The 24,304-nt window shown below is 57.3% G+C and overlaps 1 protein-coding gene across 7 annotated transcripts; it reads left to right on the forward strand.

Moving 5' to 3' along the window:
* The first annotated feature begins 2,533 nt into the window (after positions 1 to 2,533).
* PLIN3 (perilipin 3) lies at positions 2,534 to 23,418 on the forward strand. 7 transcript variants are annotated; one of them, XM_040629532.1, is made up of 9 exons: positions 2,534 to 2,603; positions 5,106 to 5,189; positions 8,757 to 8,955; positions 9,130 to 9,212; positions 13,312 to 13,609; positions 18,411 to 18,610; positions 20,050 to 20,175; positions 20,780 to 20,980; positions 22,554 to 23,418. In XM_040629532.1, the coding sequence occupies exons 2-9, from the start codon at positions 5,124 to 5,126 to the stop codon at positions 22,896 to 22,898; spliced, it is 1,518 nt and encodes a 505-aa protein (XP_040485466.1). In that variant the 5' UTR covers positions 2,534 to 2,603; positions 5,106 to 5,123; the 3' UTR covers positions 22,899 to 23,418. The 7 variants fall into 7 exon arrangements, with proteins under 7 accessions (XP_040485466.1, XP_040485465.1, XP_040485464.1 ...); XM_040629531.1 differs by lacking the exon at positions 2,534 to 2,603 and having other exon boundaries at positions 22,557 to 23,418; XM_040629530.1 differs by lacking the exon at positions 2,534 to 2,603 and having other exon boundaries at positions 20,783 to 20,980.
* The last annotated feature ends 886 nt before the right edge of the window (positions 23,419 to 24,304 follow it).

Here is a 24,304-nt window from a genome sequence, read left to right on the forward strand (position 1 = left end):
AGGCCGTCCGTTTCTGGCTGTGTGACCTGGTGCCCGTTAATCACCTCTGCAGTCCTCAGCTTCCTCACCCAGAAAGCGGGGACAATACAAAGAGGCCTCTGAATAATGAAATAAAATATCTCAGAAAACGATATGTTTCTTACCTCCCACACTGGGAATCCTGGACAGGTGTTGCCCTCAAGGAGCCCACCAAGGCTGGGAGGTGACAGTTTTCCAGGGACACGGCTGGGGCAGAAAAAGGGATCTGAGTTTGGAGGTAGAGTTGCCAGAGTTAGCGAAAACAATAAAATAAAATAAAATAAAATAAAATAAAATAAAATAAAAAGGATCCCCAGCTCAATTTGAATTTCAGGTCAACAGGAATAATTTTTGAATAGACGTATATCCCAGGTACAGCATGGAATATACTTATACCCCCCAAATGTATTCCTTGTTGATCCGAAATTCGAATTGAAGTGGGCATCCTCTATTTACTCTGGCAGCCTTCGCCTTGGGGGAGACTGAAGAAGGCTGAAAGATTTCCAGGAGGAGGCCGCTGTGGGGTTGAAAAGGAAGTGCTAAGGGCCGGTGGGGCAGCGCCCTTTCCTTCCCCTCCCCCACCAAGTGCACATGCGCAATGGCAAACGCCCTTGATTGCACTCACAGGGAACTGGAGGTGGGGGTTGAGTGCCACACCAGGAAGGATGGTGAGCATGGCTGTTCTCCTTTTGTTGAGAAGATGTGGGGCAAAATCACCAGGACTTTATTTTGCAAATCAGAATTACGTTACATCTCCTTGACCAGGAATATTTTGGCCATGTCCCAGCACTGAAGGCCACTTAGAAGCTCAAGGCCACCAGACATTTCTCCCAGTGTCTTTGGAGCTGTGTGACCTTCAACAACTGACTTAACCTCTCGGAGCTCTATACATCCAAGAACTCACTCCACTCCAGCCACATCAACTCCCTGGCTGCATCTCCAACTTACCAAGCATGGTCTGCCTCAGGGCCTTTGAACATGCTCCTTTCCTAGCTCTCTACATGGCTCTCTCCTCTCCTCCCTCACTTCTGCATTCAGATGCCAATCTGGGAGGCCTCCCTTGACCACCCCATTAAAAATTATACCCCCCACAAAAAAAAATCACACCCCACATTCTCCATCCCAGTGCTTTGCTTTTCTCAGTAACCTGACCCACTACGCATTTCACTCATCTCTCTTGCTGATTGTCTGTCTCTGACACTGGCGGTGAGCGCCACAAGGCTGGGATCTGTTTTACTCACGGCTATGTTGCCAGCACCCAGCATAGCAGCACAATAAAACTTGCTGAATAGGAAACAAGGCCAGCAGCCAATGTGAAATTTTTAACTGTTGTAGCTGATTGCTTTAATCCTTTTGGTGCCTCAGACTCACTCGAGAATCTGACTAGCTACATGTGGTTACTTAGATGTGAATATTCTGTTTCTTGATGTGCAAAAGCCATATGGTGCTCGTGGCCACCATTCTGAGCGGTGGAAATTCTAGAGAATCCCCAGCATCTCAGAAAGCTCTATGGCATGGTGTTGCTATAGCCACTGTCCAAAAAACGCACTCAGTCATAGACACCAGCTTTCCTTCCACGTTCTTTCCGGAGGTTTCAGAGGCCCCGCCCTACCCCACCCCACATAATTTAGTATAAGTGGCACATTGGTGGCTCCTTAGCTGAATATGGTCCCGGTTGGGTTTTATTTGGTCCAATGGTTTTCTAAAAGGTAGGACACTTGCTTTAGTCTAGAATCCCCATGGATATGGGAATCTCTGGGTGGGTCTTCCACAGGGCAATGCTCTGCCATGCTGCTAACACTTTAGAGGAGGCATTTACTTCCTTTTGGTCTCTGGGGCTATCTGAGTTTGAGACTTCGTTTTATAGACCAAGAAGATAAAGGATGTGGGGGAGGGTGGAATCCAAGTGGTTCCTGCTTCAGGAAGGGGTTGATCCAGGAGTCAGAGATCCGGGAGTTGATCCCAGCACTGCCCTTGGCTGACCGTCTCTGGGCCTCAGTTTTCTCATCTGTAGATGGGGATGATAAAGGACCAGTTTGGGAAGGGATTAAATGGTGTCATGCAGGTCAGGGCAGGAGGAAAACACTCCATCTCTGTTCACTGCTGTTGTGAAGGCTGCTCATACTGCTGGGTCGAGCTTGGCTCTATCACCTTTCTGCCCAGGCAGGGTTGGGGCGCGACTCCTGACACGCTGGGGGCATCAAACAACGATCTCTGAGTTCTCACCACCCCCGGAGAAAAGGGGGACCGGTGGACCCCAGAACTCGGATAGCCCCTCCCTGGGCCGAGTTCATAGGATCCCTAGGTCGGGAGGAGGCGCCCTTGGCTGGATCAGGCATCTTACAGGCGTCCCACCGCGCTGACCGCACGCGCCGCCCGCAAAAGTCTGGCCCTTCCCGGACTTCACTTGTGGCTCCAACGTCCCAGACCGAGCGGGGGCGTGGCCAGGCGGCGGGCAATCTCCCTATACGATTGGTCCTCCGGCCCGTCATTCCCGATCGCCCGCCCCCGTGAGTATAAAAGCCTCCCCAGGGCCGGGCCAGACGGTTTCGGAGCTCGTCGTCGTGTACGTCCCGCTGACCGCGGTGAGAGGAGGGGGCCCGACTGAGGTGGGGGGCGGGGTCCGCCGAGTCCCGGGGCGTCCCAGGGCAGGAAGAAGCGGGGAGAACCTTCCTGGGGGTTCTGCTGGTCTCTGCGGCCTGGGGAGGGGTCTCCAGCCTGGCCTGAGCTCTCCTGTCTCTTCCCGCTCCGCCCCCTCAAACCCCCCTCCCACCTATTTCTGGAGCAGAGTCAAACTTTAAAACTCTACCCTTTCAATTCCTGAGACATTCGTTGGGCGGGGAGGGGGCGCCTGAAAGAGCCCCCTAGAAGTGGCAGTATCAAGAGGGGGTAAATCCCCCCCTGCTAAAACACATCCTCTCTAAAAAGTGTGCGTGCTTTGCAAACGCAGTTTGGAGGCGAGCCGCAACCTATCCTGCACAGGAAATCGGCCCTCCCTGGGTCCAGAGCGCCCCTAGCCCCCCAATCAGGGGGCCTTCTGCCTAGCAAGGACCCCTCCTCGGCAAATGGGTTGGCCGCCCGGGGGCTTAGCTCCTCCCCTGCCCGAGTTTCTGATTTCTACCCCGCCACCCCAGTTGGCTCTGGGGAGCTCCCGGGCAGACCCCGCCCTCTTCCCTTAGGTGGGTGTGGCCAGTGGATTGCTCAAGGCGGCTGGGAAGGCCTACCCCTTATCTGAGTCCTTGGGACCTTTGTCAGGATTGAGCTGGAACGGAGGGGCCTGGGACCTCGGCTCCGGGAACTTTGGAAGTTGTCTCAGCGTGCTCCGGCTGCAGCTGGACGTCTGCGTGACTACAACCGGTTCCAGCTAGCTCTCATTCTGGCAGCTGGAGCCGGCTTCAAACCAATTCTCTCACTGAGCGGTTGAGGGGGAGGCTTGCGGACCCCAAGGACTTTAATGGGGTGCTGACATCTGCAGTGGCCGCCTTTGGTTGAACCCGCTCTAGGAGGGATTGATGGGAGAATGGGCCTCCAAGGTGCCCACGTGAGCTCAGGCTCCAGGGAGGGCGAGGGGAATAACTGGACTCCTGATGATAACCGGGGACGGGTGTGCCTACTCGCTTCACTTCCCAGTCTGGGGACCTTAGTACCAAGCAGAAGCCCATTCCTGGCCGGCTTCACCCATGTGTGAAATGGTTCCGTTTATTGAGCACTTACTTTATGCTAGGCCCTGAGCTAAGCGCCACATGTCGCTCTGCCAATCTGTAGGGGCTCTGAGCTAGGACGGGTTATCCCCATGTTACGGATGGGGCAAGCAAGGCTCTGAGAGAGGGTGCTGCTTTCCCAAGCTCCCACTGCTAGCGAGTTCCAAAGCTGGGATTAGAACCGGTTTGGACTCCAGCACTGATGCTCTCAAAGCCTCAGTTTGCTGAGCTCTGCTTGGGGGACAGGGCAACACGACAGCCAGGAGGATGGGCCCCCTTCCTCTAGAAGGAAATGGTCAGAGTCAAGGTCGGGGGTTCACAACAGGCTCATCCCAGAATTACCAGGGGAACCAGCCCTGAAGGCAGGTTCTGCCTTTAGCTCCTCTGCACAGGTGAGAGGACTGAGGCCAGCGAAGAGGAGACTCCTTGCTCAGCACGGTATAGCATGGGAGGACTGGGAATGACGCTTTACCCACTTCCTGCCAGCTGGCCAGGAAAACGGAGCACAGCCGTGGTGGCTCGCATCGTACCTTGTGAACATGTGCCTGGGCCTCACCTGGGGCGCCCCCCTTGCCCTGCCCTCCCTCCCGAGCCTGACTTGATTGGTCTGCGGTAGGGCCAGGCATGGTCTCCCTTACTTGGTTTGTGGGGTGTTTTGTTTTTAATGCTTAACCTTTTTTTTGAACTAGTAATATTATCTACGTGGCTCAAAAGTCAGGCCTGCCCCAGCTGCTTGATCTTCCCTGGAAGGTGGTCACTGTTAACAGTTTCCTGTATCTAAAGATCCTGAGCAAACGAAGCACCAATTTTCGCCCCGTGCACACTCTTCGTCTCTGAAAATCCTGGTCCAGCCAGGGATGCGTAGGTCTCTAGTCTGTGGCCACTGCATTGGGCTAGGTCCTTGTTTTCTCCAGGTCCCTCCTGCGGGGGAACCAGGTTGCTTCCACTCTCTTGTGGCCGACTCGGCTCTGCCCACATGGCAGTACAGGTGTGGGACCATCCCCTCAGGGTTTCCGGGTCACAGGGACAATGACTCTTGAAAGCAGGCAGCCCCTGGCAAATTGCTCTCCGCAAAGGTTTCGCACCCCAGGCATCTCCCCAAAGCATTGACCGAGTGGAGCCCTTGGAGTTGGCCCTCGAGGTGTGGCCCTGATATCTGCTGCATCAGCAGCACCTGAGAGCTGGTTAGGGATGCAGACTCCCGGCCCCACCTGGCCCTGCTGAATCAGCTCCCTGCCTCTGCCCCGGCCACAGGTGCTTGTGAAAGATTGAGGGGCGGGGCTCTAAGAAACGGGGGAGGAGTTGCAGGGTGCTGTGAACTTGCACTTTCTCCTGGAGGGAGGGATAGGGCACCCTGTACCTGACTAGCCCGTCTGTCCACCACAGTGCCTGCTTCGGGGAACCATGTCTGCCAACGAGACAGAAGCCACCACCAGCACCCAGGCGACAGCAGAAGAACCGGCCCAGCAGGTGAGGGAGGGCCAGGACCGTGGGATGAGGCTTCCCACACCGTAGGGCGGGGAGCCTTTGGTAGCGTTGGGGGGGGGGGGTTCTGCGGTTGAGGGGAACCATCACGCAGACCCGGGGCGGGGGGGCGGGAATCCCGAAGGCTCTGGGCAGATCGGGTCTGCTCTGAAGCCGCCTGTCTCCCCCCACCCCCACCGCTGTCCTGTCTGCAGGTGCTTGGAGGGTCATCCTAGGAAGTCAGCCCCCATTTCTTCTCCTTGTTCGCAGCTTCAGTAATAACTATGTAGCGTTCATAAACAACTCTATTAACATATCATTTACATACCGTAAGATGCACCGTTGGGAAGGGTGCTCCCCAGTGGTTTTTAGTCAGCTACCAAGTCCTGCAGCCATCAGCGTACAGCGTTAGGACATGCTTCATGCCCCCAGAGAGACCCCGTCCGGTTCGTACTCCCTCCTCCTTCCTCATCTGCCCCAGCAGCCGCTCATCTGCTGTCTCGTGGGTTTGCCTGTTCTGGACATTTCGAATGGAGTCTGTCTGGCTTCTCTCACTGAGTGTCATGTTTTGGGGGTTTATCTGCCTTGTAGCGGGTGTCAGTGCTTCCTCCCTTTCTTAAAATTGTGGTAAAACAACACATAACAAAGAAAAAATATTATTTTGAAGTGTCCAGTTCAGTGGCGTTCAGTACATTCATGATGTAGGAGAACCACCTCCATCAAACCCCAGATGGGAACCCCATCCCCATTACCAGTTAGTCCCATTCCCTCCTCCCCCAGCCCCTGGCACCCACTAATCTGCTTTCTGTATGAATTTACCTCTTTTGGACGTTTCACGTAAGTAGGAAGATAAAATCACTTTTATAAAAGTAGACTCTTTGACGTTAGGTCCCTCATAAGTGAGATCCTACAGGATTTGTCTCTTTGGGTCTGGCTTCTGTCACTGAGCACAATGTCCTCAAGGTCCGCCCACATCGAGGCAGGTGTCGGGATGTCCTCTGTAAGGCGGGCTAGTGTTCCATTATCTGCCCGGACTGCACTCCGTTTGTCTGTCCACAGATACCTGGGCTGTTTCCATCCTTCGGCCACTGTGAATAATGCTGCTTTGAACATGAGTGTCCAAGGATCTCTTCGCGATTCTGTTTTCATTTCCTTTTTTTTTTTCTTTTTAATTTTATTTATTTGAGAGAGCGAGGGAGCACAAGCAGGGGGAGAACAGCAGAGGGAGAAGGAGAAGCAGGCTCCCTGCTGAGCAAGGATCCTGAGGCGGGATTCGATCCCAGGACCCCGGGATCGTGACCTGAGCCAAAAGCAGGCGCTCGGCCACCCAAGCCACCCAGGCGCCCTGTTTTCAGTCCTTTGGTCGATAGACACAGAAGTGGATTGTGGGCTCGTAGGGTGATTTCTGTTTGTAATTCTTTCTAATTTGCCGTGCTGTTTTCCACAGTGGCTGGGTCACTTCCTGTTCCCTCCCACACAAGGCACACGAGTTCCAGGTTCTCTCCAACCTCACCATTGCTTGTTAATTTGTTTCATTTTGCTAGTAGCCATCCTGACGGGTGTCAGGTGGTGTCTCCTTGTTGTTTTGGCATTTCCCTCGTGATCCCTCACGCTGAGCGTCTTTTGTGTACCTATTGACCATTTGGAGGCTATGATTTTTTTCTTTTTTTTCTTTTTTTTTTTTTTAAGATTTTTTATTTATTTATTTGACAGAGACAGCCGACAGCCAGTGAGAGAGGGAACACAAGCAGGGGGAGTGGGAGAGGAAGAAGCAAGCTCCTAGCGGAGGAGCCTGATGTGGGGCTCGATCCCAGAACACTAGGATCACGCCCTGAGCTGAAGGCAGACGTTTAATGACTGCGCCACCCAGGCGCCCCAGTTTTTTTCTTTTTTAAGTAAACTCTATGCCCAACATGGGACTCGAACTCACAACCCGAGATCAAGAGTCACATGCTCTACCGAGTGAGCCCAGCCTGGCTCACTGAGGCTCTGAGGCTGTGAATTTTTAAAAAACATACTTCATACACCATAATTTCTTTAATCCCCTCACCAAGCGATGGACGTCTGGGCTGTTTCTACTTCTTGACCATTCTGAATGAGGCTGCCATGTGTATTCACGTACGCGTGTTGTGTGGACGTGTGTTTCCTGTCCTGGGCTAGGTTCCTAAAAGCAGAGTTGCTGGATTGCAGGGGAGATTTGGGATTAACTCCTAAAGAGACCTCGGGGGTAAGCTGGAGGCAGAGGGCCTGAGTCCAAGGCCCAGCTTTGCCGCTGGCTGGGTTTGTGACTTTAGGTGGCTGACTTAGGTTTCCGTGCCTCAGTTAACCCTTCCATAAAATGGATGGACACTCCCCACACACAGGTTCTCCACACAGCCCCTGTGAGTTACGTCTTCTGCCGGTGCCTTCTCCCAAGTGATCTTTGTGACTCCTATCGGACAGGAAGTCTCCCCGTGTGGTGGGTGGGGAAGCTGAGCCTCAGAAGGGCTGTCTCGACTCTGTTCCGCTCTTAGAGGGTAAATGAATGGGGGTGGATATGTGCTAATAAAACTTTATAGAACCAGCCACCAATGGAATATCAGCCACATAAAGGAAGAAAGCACTGACCCCTGCCACAATGTGGTTGGACCTTGAGGACGTGATCCTTTAGTGAAATGAGCCAGACTCAAAAGGACAAGTACTGTATGAATCCACTTAGATGAGGTCCCCAGCGGAGTCCCGTCCACAGAGACTGAGAGGAGATGGTGGGAGCCGGGGCCGGGGGTGGGGAGTCCGTGCTTCCTGGGACAGAGTCTCCGTGTGGGGAAATGGAAAGTTCTGGAGACAGAGGGTGGGGGTGGCTGCTCAACAGCGTGAGTGTGCTTCATGCCACTGAGCTGTGCACTTGGAAATGGTTAAGATGGTAAGTTTTATGTGCATTTTTACCACAATTTAAAAAATGAAACACTGACCCGCGTTGCCCCAGGGACGGACCCTGAGCCCACGACGCTCAGGGAGGGAACCAGACACAGAAGGCCACACAGCGTGTGAGTCCACATCTGTGACACGACCAGAACAGGCTCATCCATGGACGGGAAAGGGGCTCGTGGGGGCCGGGATTTGGGGGAGGGGAGAATGAGGAGTGACCATTTTTCTGGAGGGATGGCGAAGTTCTAGAATTAGCCACGACCGTTGCACAACCTAATGAAAACACTAAAAATGTGAGAGTCGTGCGCTGTAAAGTAGTGGAATTAACGATCTGTGAACTTCTGGATTCAGCTGTTAGGAAAAACCAGACAAGAATAAGAAAATGAGGTGTGGGCCCCGTGGGCTGTCGCTTGCTGACCCCAGCGGTAGACGCGAAGCGCCGTGAGAGTGGGGCTCTTGTCTGTGCCTGGCGCCCAGTGGGCGTCCAGTGTACGTTCGAACAGATGAGCGGCAGGGCTAAGGTGTAAGAAGTGCTCGTGGGGCAACCTCGAAGCCGTGGCGTGTGCGACCCCCTGGATGCAGGACAAGCGTGTGCGGAGCCGTGGCCTGAAACGGCAGGGCACCCCGAGCTGCAGGCCCAGCCCGCTGAGCTGCTTGTCCCCGTAGCCCAGCGTGGTCGACCGCGTGGCCGGCATGCCCCTCATCAGCTCCACCTGCAACATGGTGTCCGTGGCCTACGCCTCCACCAAGGAGAGCCACCCCCACGTCAAGACCGTCTGCGACGCAGCCGAGAAGGGCGTGAAGACCCTCACGGCGGCCGCCGTCAGCGGGGCCCAGCCCATCCTCTCCAAGCTGGAGCCACAGAGTGAGTGAAGCCCCGGAGAGCCCGGGACCTTCCTGTTGGCGGTTTCGGGGGGTGGAGTGGGGGGGGTCTGCCCCACTCCTGGCCCTGTTCCCCCCAGCCAGCTCCGGCCGGCCTTCCCGGCCCCAAGGGCTGCGTACGTCCTGTGACCCACGGTTCCTGTCTTGCCCCGTGCAGTCGCGTCGGCCAGCGAATACGCCCACCGGGGGCTGGACAAGCTGGAGGAGAACCTTCCCATCCTGCAGCAGCACACGGAGAAGGTAACTGAGCTCCGCCATCAGCAGCCCCTGGGGCTGGGGGTTCCGCGGGGGTGGGGGGCCTCCTGGGCTCTGAAGTCTGTGGTCCCACCCCTGCCTCTGCTAGAATAGACCCATGAGACTGCTTTCTCCCTGAGCCCTCTTCGGTCTGTCCCCACCCCCGCCTTGAATCTGCTCCCCATTGGGCAGCTGGAGGAGTGATCGAAACACCAGCCAGATGTGTTCAGAACCCCCTTGGGTCTCTCACCTTGCCTGGGGCAAGAGCCAAGGCTGTCCTTACGGCCCAGGTGGCCCACCCGATCAGGCCCTACAGCCTCCCAGCCCTCATTGCCCACCTCCTCTGTCCCCCGCCGGCCCCGCCAGCCTCTGCACTCCGTGTCGAGGCACATCAGTACCCGTGTGGACCGGACACAGGGATGGGAACAGAGTACCTGCCCTCGTGGGACTTTCATTCAGGGGAGGCCGTGGGAAGCAAATATAGTGAACGTGTCTGTCCCAGTCCTACCTCAGGCCCTTTGTACGTGCACTTCCTTCTTCATGAACCAGACTTTCAGGTCTCTGTTCTAATCCCGCCTCTTCAGAGGCCTTCCCTTCCCTCTTAAAGAAGGTCCTGCTCGCTCAGCTCTGTCCAGAACTGTGTCCGATGTCCACGTTCTTTCTCTGCGCCGTCCAGTCTGGAAACCACCAGCTGTATCTGGCTGCGGAGCCCTTAGAATGAGGCTGGTGTCACTGAGGAACTCACTGACCAATTTTAGGTGTAAGTAGCTGCGCGTGGCCCGTGGCCAGCATCGCTGTAGCGCGCCACGACAGCTTCCCTGAGCCGTGAGTCACACGTGCACGATGAGCTCATTTAACGCCTACAGCTCAGTGGTTCTAGTGCAGCCGTTGTGTGGGCATCGCCCCAAAAGTAGCCCCACGTCCCTTGGCTGTTAATCTCTTTCCTGCCAAACACTCCTGGCAACCACTCAGGTACTTGCCACCCGTGGACGAGCCCGGTCTGGACGTGTCACACACGTGGACTCACGCTGTGGGGCCTTCTGTGTCTGGTTCCCTCCCTGAGTGTCGTGGGCTCGGGGTCCGTCCCCGGGGCAGCACGTGTGGGCGCCTCGCTCCCGAGCGGGGGGACCATGTGTGTATCCATTCAGCGGGCGATGGGCGTTCAGGTCGTTCCCACTTCTTGGCTGTTGGAATGTTGCTGGACAGTTGTGCACCAGTTACGTTAATCTTTTACAACATAACATGTGTTATCTTTAACCAGCTCTAAGCGCACAGCTCCGTGGCACGAAGCACACTCACACCGTCTTGCAGCCACCCCCACCCCTTGTCTCCAGAACTTTCCATCTCCCCACACAGAGACTCTGTCCCCAGGAAGCACGGACTCCCCACCCCCGGCCCTGGCTCCCACCAACTCCTCTCTGTGTGGATGGGACTCCTCTGGGGACCTCCTGGGAGCGGGGTCCTGCGGGATGTGTCCTTCTGGGTCTGGCTCCTCTCGCTGAGCCTGGTGTCCCCAGGGTCCCTCCATGGCGTGGCTTGTGTCAGGGTCCCTTCCGTTCTCAGGCTGAACAATATTCCAGGGTGTGGACGGACCATGTTTGTTTAGCCTTGCACCTGTCAGTGGATTGCTTCCACTTCTGGGGCTTGTGAGTCCCGCCGCTCTGAGCGCGGGTGTCCCGGTTGTGTGGGCTTGTAAGGCCCCACGCCATCCGAAGGGCTGTTTAACTGCGCGTTTGTCTTCCCGAGTGGGGTGAGGCTGCGCACTGCTTGGGGGCACTGTCTGGCGCCCGTACTCTAGCCTGGCAGACTGGATGCTGAGTCCCGCTTGTGCCTCGTGGAACACACGGCCACGCTCAGGTGTGCCTCTTCGTGTCCAGTTTCTCTCACCAGAGCTCTGTGGTCCCCGATGTGTGTGTGGGGGCGGGGGGGAGCCATGGGCCAAGCCCGCCGCAGCTCCAGTTCTCCTGAGCTCTGCCCTGAGGCCCCCCTGCTTCCACAGGGAGCTGGCCCCTCCCCCCACCTGCTATCGGGCGCCTCCTGTCGGTGGGAGACTGCTATGCACCCCCCCAGGCCGGCCCCAGCCTCTCAGGCAGCACTCAGTGCAGCCGGGGAGGAGTCTCCCCAGCAAAGGCCATTAACAGGCTGGGGGTTGAAGGTGGAAACTGCGGAAACTGCCCAATTCACAGAAGGCTGGAGAAGCTTCCCCGCAGAGCCAGCTCCTCAGGGCCAGGCGCTTGCGTTCTCCTGTCCTGCTGCCGCCGCTCGAGGCCAACATTCCTTCCGTTTATAGAAGGGATGAGCTCGGGGCGACGCTCTACAAGGTCACCCAGCCGAGCTGCCCCCAGCTCAGAGGCGCAGTGCTCTCTGGACGCCTGTGACGTCAACCCCCCTCCCCCCCGCCCCGGGCTCGCCCCAGGAAGACGTAGCGGTCCCCGGATCTGTGGGACGTGGCGTGGTCAGCTGGGCCAGCGTGAGCTAGGTGGCAGCCCCACCCCAAAGAAACAAGAGGTCTGGGTGTTCAGAGGGGTGCCAGCTGAGAAGGGTAGGAAGGGGGTGGTGTGGTTTTTAACTTTCCAGAGAGCTCTGCGCACAGAGGTCTGCTCCGAGGCGTAGACTCGGGAACAATAGGTGCGGATCCAGGAACACCCAGTGGGTGCTGTGGCCGCGTCTCCGGGGTTCCAGAGCCATTCCAGGGGTCCACACCGCCGGCCCTGCACCAGCTCTGCTGAATGCGGTTTTCCTCGCACGTGGACACACCGCGTGTTCCCAGCACCCAGGGCTGCTTTTACTCTACAAGGGGCAGTCTGAAGTCATTGAGGCAGAGACCGTCGGCCTGCCAAGCTAAAGTATTTCCGTGGCCCTCTTCCAGAGAAAGTTGCCGACCCCTTAACTGTCCTGCTAACCCACGTTAGAGGTGGTGGAGTCAAGGTACGAGGTTAAAATCCAGGTCCTGTCCTTGGCACCTAGACGGCCCTCGGACAGGCTGCTTAGCCTCCCGGCCTCACTTTCTCGTGGGTGGAATGGGTACGCTCCTCCTCTCAGGGGTTTAAAGGGCGGAAGCGGGTCCATCATCTGAAGGCTCAGAACAGCGGCTGGCTCGTATAGAGTGTTGGTTTTTACTGTTTTAATACAAGCTTCAGGAATAAATCCCCAAGCACAGTGACGTTTTGGGCACATAGCCCCATTTGCCGTGCGGAGTTGAAGGTGGTTAGCTGGGAGTTCGTGAGGACAGAATGTTTAGACACCGGCGTACATCCTCCGTGTCGCTGTAGTTTTGCTCCGGGAGCCTCTAGGTCCGGGCCTCCCCTCTTGGCACCCCTGATGTGGGGGGGGCATTCTCTCGGGGGCAGAGCAGGGTCCCCAGCCCCACCCCCTGGATGTCAGGAGCTCCCGCAGTGTGACAACCACACGTGTCCCCAGACAGTGCCCAGCATCCCCTGGGGACAGAATCGCCCTAGAGAACCACTGTCCGAAGGGACTTCGCACACGGATGGTCTCTCCGGCCAGGGTTAGGATTCTCAGCGCCTGACTAGGCGGTCACGTCGCAGGGGTATCTTAGCTTCCTCTGCCACGCAGATGGAGCCTTGAGCCGAGCCCTGTTCTGACCCGTCACATCTGTCCGCTGGGCGGCTTACACAGGAACTTCCTGTCCCCCGGTCCCAGAGGCCAGAGGTCACAGAGCGCTGGTAGGGCTGCTTCCTCTGCGGGAGGCCCCTGCTGCACTTCAGACTGGCCTCCCCTGGCCTCCCCTGGCCTCCCCTCTGGCCTCATCTCTTCTGTAAAGACCTTATCTCCAAATAATCACATTCTGACGTCATGGGGATTAGGGTTCAACACACTGAGGCCCGTGACACTGCCGATAAAGAAATGGAAGCACAGAGAGGTGGGGCCAGTTGCCTGAGGCCACACAGCTAGGACCTAACAAACCAGGGTTCATGCCAGGCTCCAGAGCTCGAGGTCTTCGCTGCCAGACTCCACGTCCACCCTTTGGGGTCATCCAGGAGCTGGAACTCCTCCCTTTGGCCTCCCTGGAGGCTGGGGTGCAGGGGTGGGGGTCCCCAGGTTCAAAGAGAGGACAAAGATGCTGACGCTATCCTGTTTGTAGGTTCTGGCGGACACCAAGGAGCTCGTCTCATCCAAGGTGTCGGGGGCCCGAGAAGCCATGTCCAGCACAGTGTCCAGCGCCAAGGACACAGTGGCCACCCGAGTGACGGAGGCAGTTGATGTGACCCGGGGTGCCGTGCAGACTGGTGTGGATGCGACCAAGTCCATGGTGACCAGCGGCGTCCAGTCGGTCATGGGCTCCCTTGTGGGCCAGATGGTGCTGAGTGGGGTAGACACGGTGCTGGGCAAGTCGGAGGAGTGGGTTGACAACCACCTGCCCATGACGGACGCTGAGCTGGGTGAGTAGCCCTTGGGCCTGGGACCCCCCACCGCCCGCCAGAGCTCCCACCCCTCTCAGCCACCTCGAGTCTATCCCTCCGTGGCAGCTCAACCCTGCCACCTCCCCTCGGATCCGCTGCAGCCCTTGTCAGCGCCCACCTGCATCAGTGCGGTGGCCTCCACCCTGGCCCCCAGTGTTTGTTCTCCGTGGAGCAACCACTAGAGGGCCCCCGTGAGCACCCGAATCAGGTCCTGTTCTCTGCCCACAGCCCTTGGGGGCTCCCAGGTCCCTCAGGGTAGAAACCCAAGTCCTCCGCATAACACCCCCCCCCCTTGTGCTTATCCACCTCCCCTCATTCATTCTACTCCAGCCACACTGACTCCTTGCTGATCCTTGACCATGCTCCCACTGCAGGGCCTTTGCACCAGCTGTTCCCTCTACTGAGAACATTCTTCCCCTAGACATCCTTCTGGATGTTCCCTAGATGCCCTTCCACCTCCAGCTGTGCTCAGATGCCACCTCCCCAGTAAAGCCGCTAAAATAGCTACTCCCTCGTCCATACAGTTCTCTCCCCGCCTCCTCCCGGCTGGGCTCTGTGTTTTCTCACAGTTCCACGAAGCAGCCGCTTCTGTCTTGGTCACTGCTGTGTCCCACGTCTAGAACGGGGCCTGGTGCTCAGCAGGCGTTCAAACTCTTCTCTGTCACCCCCACCCCCAGGCATGCATTTGTCCCTTCAGATGTTCCTTGAGCTTCTGCCGTGTGGCCAAGTCCTGGGGATACATCAGTGGATAAAATTCTGCCTCGTGGAATTCACAGTATAAAGTATAAGGAAGTCAGATTAAAGGAGAGATTTTCAGGGGGGAGGATTGGGTAGATGTTTCTGAGGAGGTGACATGACCACGAATGGGGCAGGCGAGCAAGCGGGCTAGCTGCGTGTTGTCAGGGTAGAGAGAAGTGTTGATAACAAAAGCCCTGGGGCAGGACCTGCCTGGTGGGTTAGAGGAATTCCAGGGCGAGGGGGAGATGGGGAGGGGTACAGGGCAGGTCGTGCAGGGCCTAGGGGACCGCGGGGAGGACTTGGATTAACCCCGGGAAGGTGGGATTCCCTGGAGGGCTGTGGGCAGAGGCGACATGACCTGACTCCGGTGCTCACGGGCGCCCTCTGGTGGCCGCTGAGGGGATGGCGGACTGGGGGGTGAGGGCGGGACTGGGGACCAGGGTGGAGGGGACTGTGCTTGCTCCCGCAGTTGTGACGCGGGCTGGTCCAGGTGGAGGCAGGAATAGACAGACAAACCGGGGACAAAGCTGTTGAGATGAAGCAGCATCCTATTTGTGGTCCACAGTCATGCTCTCGTACCCGTGGCTCTTGTGACTTTGGGCCACGCCACGGTGCAGACTCTGGTGCCCACGGCAGCCAGGGCCCGCGGGGTTGTAACTAGACACCACGCTCCATCCGACTTTGGCCAGGGTTGGTTGGTTTGAATGAGGAGCCAGACATTTGGGACAACTGGAGAAAGCTGCAGGACAGACCAGATCAGGGGTTCCCCACGGCAGCGGTCATTCTCAGGGCGGGGGGGGGGCGCATCCCCGGCCCCACCCCCTCGATGCCTGGAGCACCCCCAGTACGACCAGACACTGCCCAGCGTCCCCTCCCGGGTGAGACGCCCCGCTTCTCCTAGAACTTCACGCAGAGGGAATCGTGGGGTTCCCTGGTGGGTGGGCACCTCCTCCTCGTTCCCACTGCCTCCTTCGCCTGAGACTGCAGAATGTCACTACTCCAAGTGTCACCGCTTTCTCCGTTAGCTGGAAACTGTCTTGGAGAAAGTTCTCTGTGGCAGCTCTGATGAGCCCAGGTGTGGCTTGTGGAGGAAAAGCAGGGCAGGTGGCTAGCTTCCCCCCCTTATTTATTTTGGCCTCGCGGGCTGGTTCGTCTGCCTCCTCCACTGTCAGCAGCGGGTTTTCATGTGATAGGTGTGAGTGGGCTGATCACACGACATACTCCAATCCTACACGCTTGCTTTATTGACCTTCCCCTTGTCCCGCTACTGTTGGCCGCTTGGAGACCCCCCTCGGGTTGGCTCTGAGTCTCCCTGATTCTCCCTGGGACTCCTCCATGGAAAGTCGTGGTCCTTTGCTCTGTGGAGAAACTTGATGTCTCAGGTGGGCTGGTCATCTTCGGCCCTGAAGTGTGTGGCTTGAGCGTAGCATGTCACTTGTCCTTTGAGGGTCCCAAACCCAACCCCGAACCTCTCGAAGGAAGGGAGCTGCCGGCCCATGGTGGGTGCCGAAGCCAGGTAGAGCCAGCCGTGGGTCTCGGCCCCTGAAGGCAGGGGGAGAAGCAGGGTCTGCTGGAAGGAAAGTCCTGAGCTCGGGGAGGCCACTGCAGAGAAGGGATCCATCTGACCAGCTCTGCTTGTGTATTCGTGTCCGCCCGGTAAGGGTGAAATCGCTGTGCACACCGGTGCTTGTGGTTTCGGGGGGGGGGCATCTAGTGGGGGAAGGTACGAGCTTCTGCAGCAGCGGGCAGACCTAGGCGTGTGTGCTCGGGGGCTCGGCCCAGGCGAACAGCCCTCTTTCCTCCCTCCTCAGGGTTCTCCCCTTTGCCAAGGGCCCCTGCCCACTCCGCCAGGCCCTGCCGGCTTGCTCAGACGTGCGAGGACTCCGCCAGGCGTCCAGGCCTAACTAACAAAGCTTTCACTTCCAAGGGCAGAGCCCCGGGTTCCCGGAGGGCCATGAAGTTCTGGGCTGCAGCAGGTTCCAGACGTCGCTGGTTTGGGATAGGCTCTGCAAACCCGCTTTTGGTGGGAGAAAGGGGAAGATCTGTTTCTCTCAAGATGCAGGTTTCTATTTTGTCCACCTCTCAGTGTCCCACGTGTCTGTAGTTAATTTTTTGTTAAATGTCACCATGAAATGATCCTCCCATGACCTCCTCTTCCCCAGCTGACTGTGTCAGACTACCTCCGTGCCACATCAGGCCCACCGCCTGCATTCGTAAATAAAGTTTTATTGGCACACGGCGACACGCACCAGCACGCGTGTTGTCTGTGAGTGTCTGCACGACAACTGCGGACTTGACTCATTGAGGCGCGGTAGAACTGCCTGCAAAGACAAAAACATTGCCCATCTGGCCGCATACAGAAAGTTCATCAGCCCCCTGGGTGAGAGTATGTTCTTCCAGAACTTGTAATGTTTGCAGAAGCAACTGCAGTGCCCTGATTGAAGGCTTACCTTGATTGAGCAAGAGGTCAGGGACCGCCTGTGGGATTTCATTCCTTGATTTTCCACGGTTTTTTGTTTCTGGAAACGTGGCTGGCCAAAGGATATGCAGAAAAATGGGGCTAAAGTAGAGAGCTCACCTACTTATCAGAACAGCCAGGCGCTTCCTGCCTGACCAGGGGCACGTCTCCTGTGTTACCCTGCTCCCTCTAGTATTTATTTGATACACTTCTTTAAGTGAGCTTTTCCAGATTCTTCTAGAAAGGAAACTTTAGCGCTTACTGAAAACAGGATGCCGTACCATCTGCTGTAAATCGATGACGAAAATGACTAAATGCTCGTTTGGGTGCCGTTTTTGAGTACGAGGTAGCCCAAATTCCACAATCCAGGCAGCTCTGACTGGGGTGGTCCTACCGAAGGGGGAACTGAGGCTTACTTACTTACAAAATCACTTTTGTGCAGAGCAGGGAGTGGCAAACGTTTTCTTAACCAGATGGTAAATATTTTTGGCTTTTTGGGTCGGACGGTCTGTGTTGCAGCTAGTTAAGTCTGCTGTTAACACAGAAGCGTAGATGATAGGCGAATGAGTGTGACTGTGTGCCAATAAAACTTTATTTATAGAGACAGGCGGCGTTCGGCCTGGGGGCTGCAGTTGGCGGACCCATGCTATAGGGCATTACAAAGCCAGTGAGTCAGGAGGTCTGGAGTCGAATCCATATCAGGTTATTTCCAAAACTCAGGCTTATACCTACTATGTTAAAGTTTGAAAGGAGCAGATGAACTAGGATAAAATCATCAGGGCGGGCAGTTTCCATCCTGCCGTATTGTAATGTCATGGGCTCTTTCTGGACTAGACAGCCCTGACTTTTCCTTACAAGCTGTTAAGACGGTTTTCATGTGGCTCAGACTTCTCCCCCTGGCAAGTATCATGGTTAAGAATGGGTGTCAGAAGGCCTGGCTTCCAATCCTGACTCGCCACTGCCTAGCTGCGTGACCTTGGGCAAGTCACTTCACCTGCGAGTCCCTGTCTCCTCATCTGTAAAACCGGGGTAACGGTGCCTCCCTCGAAGAGTTGTTGAGATTTAAAGAGAACACACACAACGCACCAGAACCTTGTGAAATATTGGCCGGATATGTGCCGGCTGCTAATACAGGCTTGGCCGGCTTTTTTCTGCAAAGGAGCAGATCGTGAATATTTTAGCGTCCACGGGCCAAGAGGCCACAAACCACTGTAGTTTGAAAGCAGCCGTAAAAATATATAACCGACGTGCAGGGCTGTGTTCAGGCGTGGTACAAAACCAGAGGCCGGGCGAATGTGGCCCAAGGGTCTTGGTTTGCAGACCCTCACACTAGTCAGTCCAAGGTCTCTTAATCCTGGGAAGTTCGGTTCCCCTCATACCCATTTCACAGATGGGGAAAAGCAAGGCAGGGGACTCCCGCGCGCCAAGCCTTCCCTGCTTGTGAGCGGCAGCCCCCAGACAGAAAACCCTGGCAGCAGGTGCAAGCCCGCACGGGCCCCGCGCCCAGGGGTGCGCCCCGCGAGCCCGGGCCGCGCTTGCCGCATCCGGGCCTTGACGTGGCCTCTCCCGCCTTCCTCCCCGCAGCGAGCCTCGCCACGTCCCTGGAGGGCTTCGACATCGCATCGGTGCAGCAGCAGCGGCAGGAGCAGAGTTACTTCGTGCGCCTGGGCTCCCTGTCGGAGCGGCTGCGCCGGCGGGCCTACGCGCACTCGCTGGGCAAACTGCAGCTCACGCGCCAGCGCGCGCAGGAGGCCCTGCTGCAGCTGGCGCAGGCGCTCAGCCTGGTGAGCACCCCCACACCCGGCGGCTCCCCCCGCCCCCGTGTGCATCTCCGCCTGGATGGGGGGGTGGGGGCGGCCCTCGGGAGGGCCCCCGACCAGCGGGCTTCAAGGACGAGCTGTCAGCCAGGCCTGCGGGCGGGAGGTGTGAGATCAGGGTGTGCGGCAGCGCGGCTTCCTCCGGGCCTCCCGCCTGGACGTGCGGACGCCGTCTTCTCCCCGGGGCCTCAGCGGGCGTCCCTCTGCTCACCTCGTATTGGAGTCGGGCCCCTGCGTCTTTAAAGCCCGGATCTGCAAGCACAGGCCCATCCTGAGGTCCTGGGGGGTCAGGGCTCCAGCATAGGTGCGTGGGGGACGTCACTCAGCGCAGACAGGCCGGCGGAGGCTGTCCTCCTGGCCGGGGACTGAGGGACCCACGCAGTGTTTTGGTGGTGGTTTTGTTTCAAGTCTGTTCTGTGGAGGTGTGATTCAGGGACAGCAAAATCACCCGTTTCTAAGTATATGGTTTGAGGAGTTTTACAAACATCAACAGACACGTGACCAGCACCACAGTCAAGATGTGGAAGGATGCCATCACCCCAGAGAGGGCCACCCGCCTGTCTGCAGTCACGTCCGCCCCTCCCCGCCGGGGTTATCTGTCTCTTCCCTAAGAGCTGAATTCCTGCCGTCTTCCTCTTTGCCTAGCTTCCTCCACTCAGTGCGCTCTCCTTTCTCTTTGTAAATGTTTAATTGGGGTAAGCTACACACAACATGAAATCTTTGCGGCACGAAGCACACTCACACCCTCGTGCACACACCCCCACCGTTTGTCTCCAGAACTTTCCGGTCTCCCCACATGGAGACTCTGTCCCCAGGAAGCACAGACTCCCCAGCCCCTGCCCCAGCCCTGGCTCCCACCGTCTCCTCTGTATGGACGGGACTCCTCTGGGGACCTCCTGGGAGTGGGGTCTTGCGGGATGTGTCCTTCTGGGTCTGGCTCCTCTCGCTGAGGACTGTGTCCTCGGGGTCCCTCCACATTGTGGCAGGTGTCAGGGTCCCTTCTTTTTTAAGGCTGAATAACATTCCATTGGAGCACTTTTAAGACCCTGCTTATGTTCCTCCTGCTTACGTTCGTTGGCCACAGCCAGTGCTGTGGCTCAGGCCCAGTCACAAGGAGAACCAGACAGAATGGGAGGAGCTGCAGAGAATTTCGGCCCCTTCCTCTGCACGTGGCAGACGGTGCACGCACCTGTTGGTGATGAGACCGTAGCTGTGGAAAGCCTGTGTGAGAACAGCATCCCTCCTGCCTTCCTCCCCCTCTCAACCATCCCATATTAGATAGGAAGAGGACTTCGTGGGCCTCTCCTGGGACATGTACGGGGCTCTGCTGACCTCGGTCAGGCGCTGGAGGCAGCCTCTCTCCTTGTGTGTCTCTCACTCTCTCACTCCTTGCTCTCCTGCTCCAGATGGAAACCGTCAAGCAAGGGGTCGATCAGAAGCTGGTGGAGGGCCAGGAGAAACTACACCAGATGTGGCTCAACTGGAACCAGAAGCAGCTCCAGGACACAGACGGGAACCCGGCCAAACCGGAGGTACCAGCCTGGGGAACACATGGGGTGCTTAGGGCCCTGACTTCCCTCTCCATGCCTCTGCCGGATGGACCTACCTGCTGGGAATACTTTCCACAGCCTCTCCTCCCATTCACTGCCTTTGGGTCACAACAGCACCTCCTCCAGGAAGCCCACCTGGATTTCCTCTCTTGGGTGTGGGTGTTGCTTCTGAACTGTGGGATACTTGATAGAGACACCTCTCAACCTGCTAAAATTCTAAGCCATGTCTCACTTACCTTCTCCCCCATCCCGGCGTCATCGAGCCCTCCGTACTCCCCTGCCTGGCTCCTGGTGACGACTTCTCACTAACGTCCTCTGGTCCCTCCATCTGTCCCAGGCATCGGCCTGTCCTGCCGGGCTCTGACTTTCACTGCTTCTACCATCGCTCACGGAGACTTTCCTTGAGTCAACACCTTACGTGACTCTCACGCCCCATTATGAACATCCCTCGGTCTCAGGGCTGACCTCACACTATAGCTTCTCCGCTTAACCTCCCTGGGCCTTGGTTTCCCCATCTGTCAGTGGGTTGTAGGACCTGCAGGGCTCTTCGGGCTAAGTGAGCCAAACCCACACACTGTGTTCCCAGCAGCAGGACTCACAGTTGCCAAAAGTGGAGACGGTCCAGGTGTCCCTTGATGGGCGAACGGAGCAAGACAGCGTGTTAATCCACACACCGGAGCGTCCCTCGGCTACGAGCAGGAGCGCGGCGCCCACACGCGCTGCCCCGGGGACAGACCCTGAGCCCACGACGCTCGGGGAGGGAACCAGACACAGACGGCCCCACAGTGTGAGTCCACGTGAGAGACATGCCCAGAACAGGCTCCTCCATGGATGGGAAGGGGGCTTGGGGATGCCGGTGGAGGGGCTTAGGGCTGACCGCTTAATGGGGATGAGGTTTCTTCGGGGGAGTGATGGAATGTTCTGGAGGTAGAGCTAGTAGTCGCACAAGCCTGTGAATCTCCTAAAGACTATGGAATGGCACACTTGAGTGGGAGACGTTCTGAGTTGCTATGTCAAGTACACGTAGCCGCACAGTCGATACTTACGCAGCCATCACCAGTACCTCTAAATGCAAAACTGTTAGCGTTCAAACCCAAACCACCCAGACCCGCTCCCTTCCCCCAGCTGCCGAGTGCGGCGACAAGAAGACGCAGATGTTGACTCTGGTCGGCACCTCCTACCACGTTCAAATCCAGAGTGTTCTGCCACGAGTTCAGGGCAAAGTCCTGCCACCCAGCCTGCGCTCTTCCCCTGTGGGGGAGGGAGCTTAAGGTCCCAATGTGCACTGCAGTCTCTCCCACCACGTACGGCTTCCACCTGGAAGGTTCTTCCAGACCTCTTAAAAAAAAAAACAAAAAAAACTTTAAAACTGGAGATATAAAATGCAGTTTCTTCTATTTAAAAAAAGTTTTGAGATACAGCTCACATGCTCTACAAGTCAGCCATGTGTGCGGTTCAGTGGTTTTCAGTGTATTCGCGGGGTTGTGAGACCGTCACCGTGATCTGTGTAGAACGTTCCCGCCAACCCAAAAGGAGATCTTGTCCCCATCAGGAGTCACTCCCCCCGGCCCCCACGAGCCCCCTTCCCGTCCGTGGAGGAGCCTGTTCTGGACTGTCTCTCACGTGGACTCACACACCGTGGGGCCGTCTGTGTCTGGTTCCCTCCCTGAGTGCCATGGCCTCGGGGTCCGTCCCCGGGGCAGCGCAGGTGGGTACCCCGCTCCTGTCCGCGGCCGAGTGACGTGCCCGCGTGTGGGTGGGTCATGTGTTTACCTGTTTACAAGGTGATGGACGTGCGAGTTGTCTCCACTTTGCCTCCTGTGGACGGTGCCCTGTGAACCAGCCTCGTGTGGACGTGTGTCCATTTCTCTTGGGGGGGATTCCTAGGGGTAGCGTTGCTGGTCGTAGGGCAGCTCTGTAGTTGGACAGTTTGAGGGACCACCGGGCTGTCTCCCAAAGTGACTGCACGAGACCCACAACGTATGAGGTCTCCAGGTCCTCCCCGTCTTGGCCAGCACCGGTCCCTTCTTGATCCTGCTCGTCCTGGTGGGCGCGAGCTGGTGCCTCCCGGAGGGTCTGCGCCGCGTTTCCCTGATGACTGTGAAGTTGAATCTTCGCATGTGCTTATTGGCCACCTGCTGATCTCCTTTGGAAAAAATCTCTCCGCCTCTTTTTCACTTTGGTACATGTGTCACGTGTCCGAAACTCAAAAGAGCAGGTGTCCCAAACCACGTCCTGGACGGGCTCTCCTAGGGAAGGGTTTTCTGGAAGGCCGGCGGGAGAAGCCCCGCTTTCTCTCCCCTGGCTTGGGATCCGGCTGCCCCCAAGGCGCCCGGTCCTGATTGTCCGCCCCTTCTCAGCAGGTGGAGACCCAGACGCTCACCATGTTCCGGGACATCACCGAGCAGCTGCAGGGCACGTGCGCCTCGCTGGGCTCCAGCATCCAGGGGCTGCCCAGCCACGTGAAGGACCAGGTGCAGCAGGCCCGCCGCCAGGTCGAGGACCTCCAAGCCACCTTTTCTGGCATCCATTCCTTCCAGGACCTGTCCAGCACGATCCTGACGCAGAGCCGAGAGCAGGTGGCCAAGGCCCGAGAGGCCCTGGACCACATGGTGGAGTACGTGGCCCAGAACACGCCCATCATGTGGCTGGTGGGACCCTTCGCCCCGGGCCTCATTGAGAAAGCCCCGGAAGAGAAGAAATAGGACGGGCAGGAGGAGGCGCGAGCGACTTCATCTCTCCCGGAGGGGCCGGCCCGCGCCCCGGACCCGTCGCCGCCTCGCCTCGCTTGGAACACGCGTCCCTCGCCATCCCCCCAGCCCGCCTTGGCTGCCGCCTCGGGAAGCAGACCACCGACCAGTCCCTCCCCCTCTGCACACTCAGACGGAGCACGTCCTGAGCCTCACCTCCTCAGTCACTAGGGGGAAGTTTCCAGAAAAAAAAAAATGCTTTCCAGGAGGTTCTCAGTCCCCCCAGTTTCTTTTTTCTTAAAAACCAGCGACAGATTTCTTACATCCCCGCCTCCTTTTCTGCATCAAGGCCCCTGGGTTTCAGCCTTTAGCTGCGGACTTGGGACTTCTGGCCTCCGAAGTGGGCCTCCTGGGGATGGGGTTGAGGCAGGGCTGCTGAGGCCCATTCGAGAGCAGACGGGGTTTGAGCTCTGCCTGGTTGGCCGAAGGCGCTTGAGGCTTCAGTGGTGCCTTAATAAATTTTACCTGCAGCTAAGTGTGGGCTGTGTGCACGCGTGTGTATATGTATGTGTGTGCGTGCTCACGTTCCCCCAGGAGCTGAGCAACACGGGGTCCGTGTGTGGCCGCCTTGGCCCCTTTTCTGCTCTGCTCACAAGGACGTGAACAGGACAGGGCCAGATCTGGCGTGGGGCTTGAAGTTCTTGGACAGGAGAAGAGCAGGGTGTGAGGGTCCTTCATCTCCCCTAAGTCCTGCCGCCTGTGCTGTGTCCTGGGGAGCCGGCAGAAGCAGAAGGCCTACTGCTCTTCCCAGACCTTCCTAGACATGTGGGGGAATGGTGTGGCAAGCTGCCCCCCAAAGCTGTGCATGTCCCAATCCCCGGGACCTATGAATATGGTTCCTCACGTGGCAGAGGACCCTGTGCAGATGGGATTCAGTGAGGGAGCTGGGGATGGGGGGTGGGGGGTCCTGATGATCCGGGTGGGCCCTAACATCATTGTGAGGGTCCCGGTGTGTGGGAGGAGGGTCGGTTGGAGAGGGTGTGAGGACAGAGGCAGAGGTCAGAATTTGAGATGGGTGGGTGTTCTCTTCACCTTGAAGATGGAGGAAGAGACCTCAAGCTTGGAGAAGCCGGAGAAGGCAAAGAAAACAGGATCCCCCCACCCTGAGCTTCCAGAAGGATCCAGCTCTGCCGACACCTTGATCTTAGCCACATAAGACTCATCTCAGACTTCTGACCTCCAGACCTGGGAGGTGATCTGTTTGTGATGTTTGCAGCCTCTGAGTGTGTGTTTCTTTGTGACAGCAGCCCCGGGGGACTCATCCCGGGCACAGGGAACTCCAGGTTGCTCCTGGACAGACCCCAGCTCGGAGATTCCCAAATTTCCATCCCCTTCTCTGACTGGCCATGTTCCCACTGCCG

The sequence above is a fragment of the Ursus maritimus genome, unplaced genomic scaffold (genome assembly GCF_017311325.1).
Source record: "Ursus maritimus isolate PB19 unplaced genomic scaffold, ASM1731132v1 scaffold_14, whole genome shotgun sequence".
In the NCBI taxonomy this organism is placed as follows: Eukaryota; Metazoa; Chordata; class Mammalia; order Carnivora; family Ursidae; genus Ursus; species Ursus maritimus.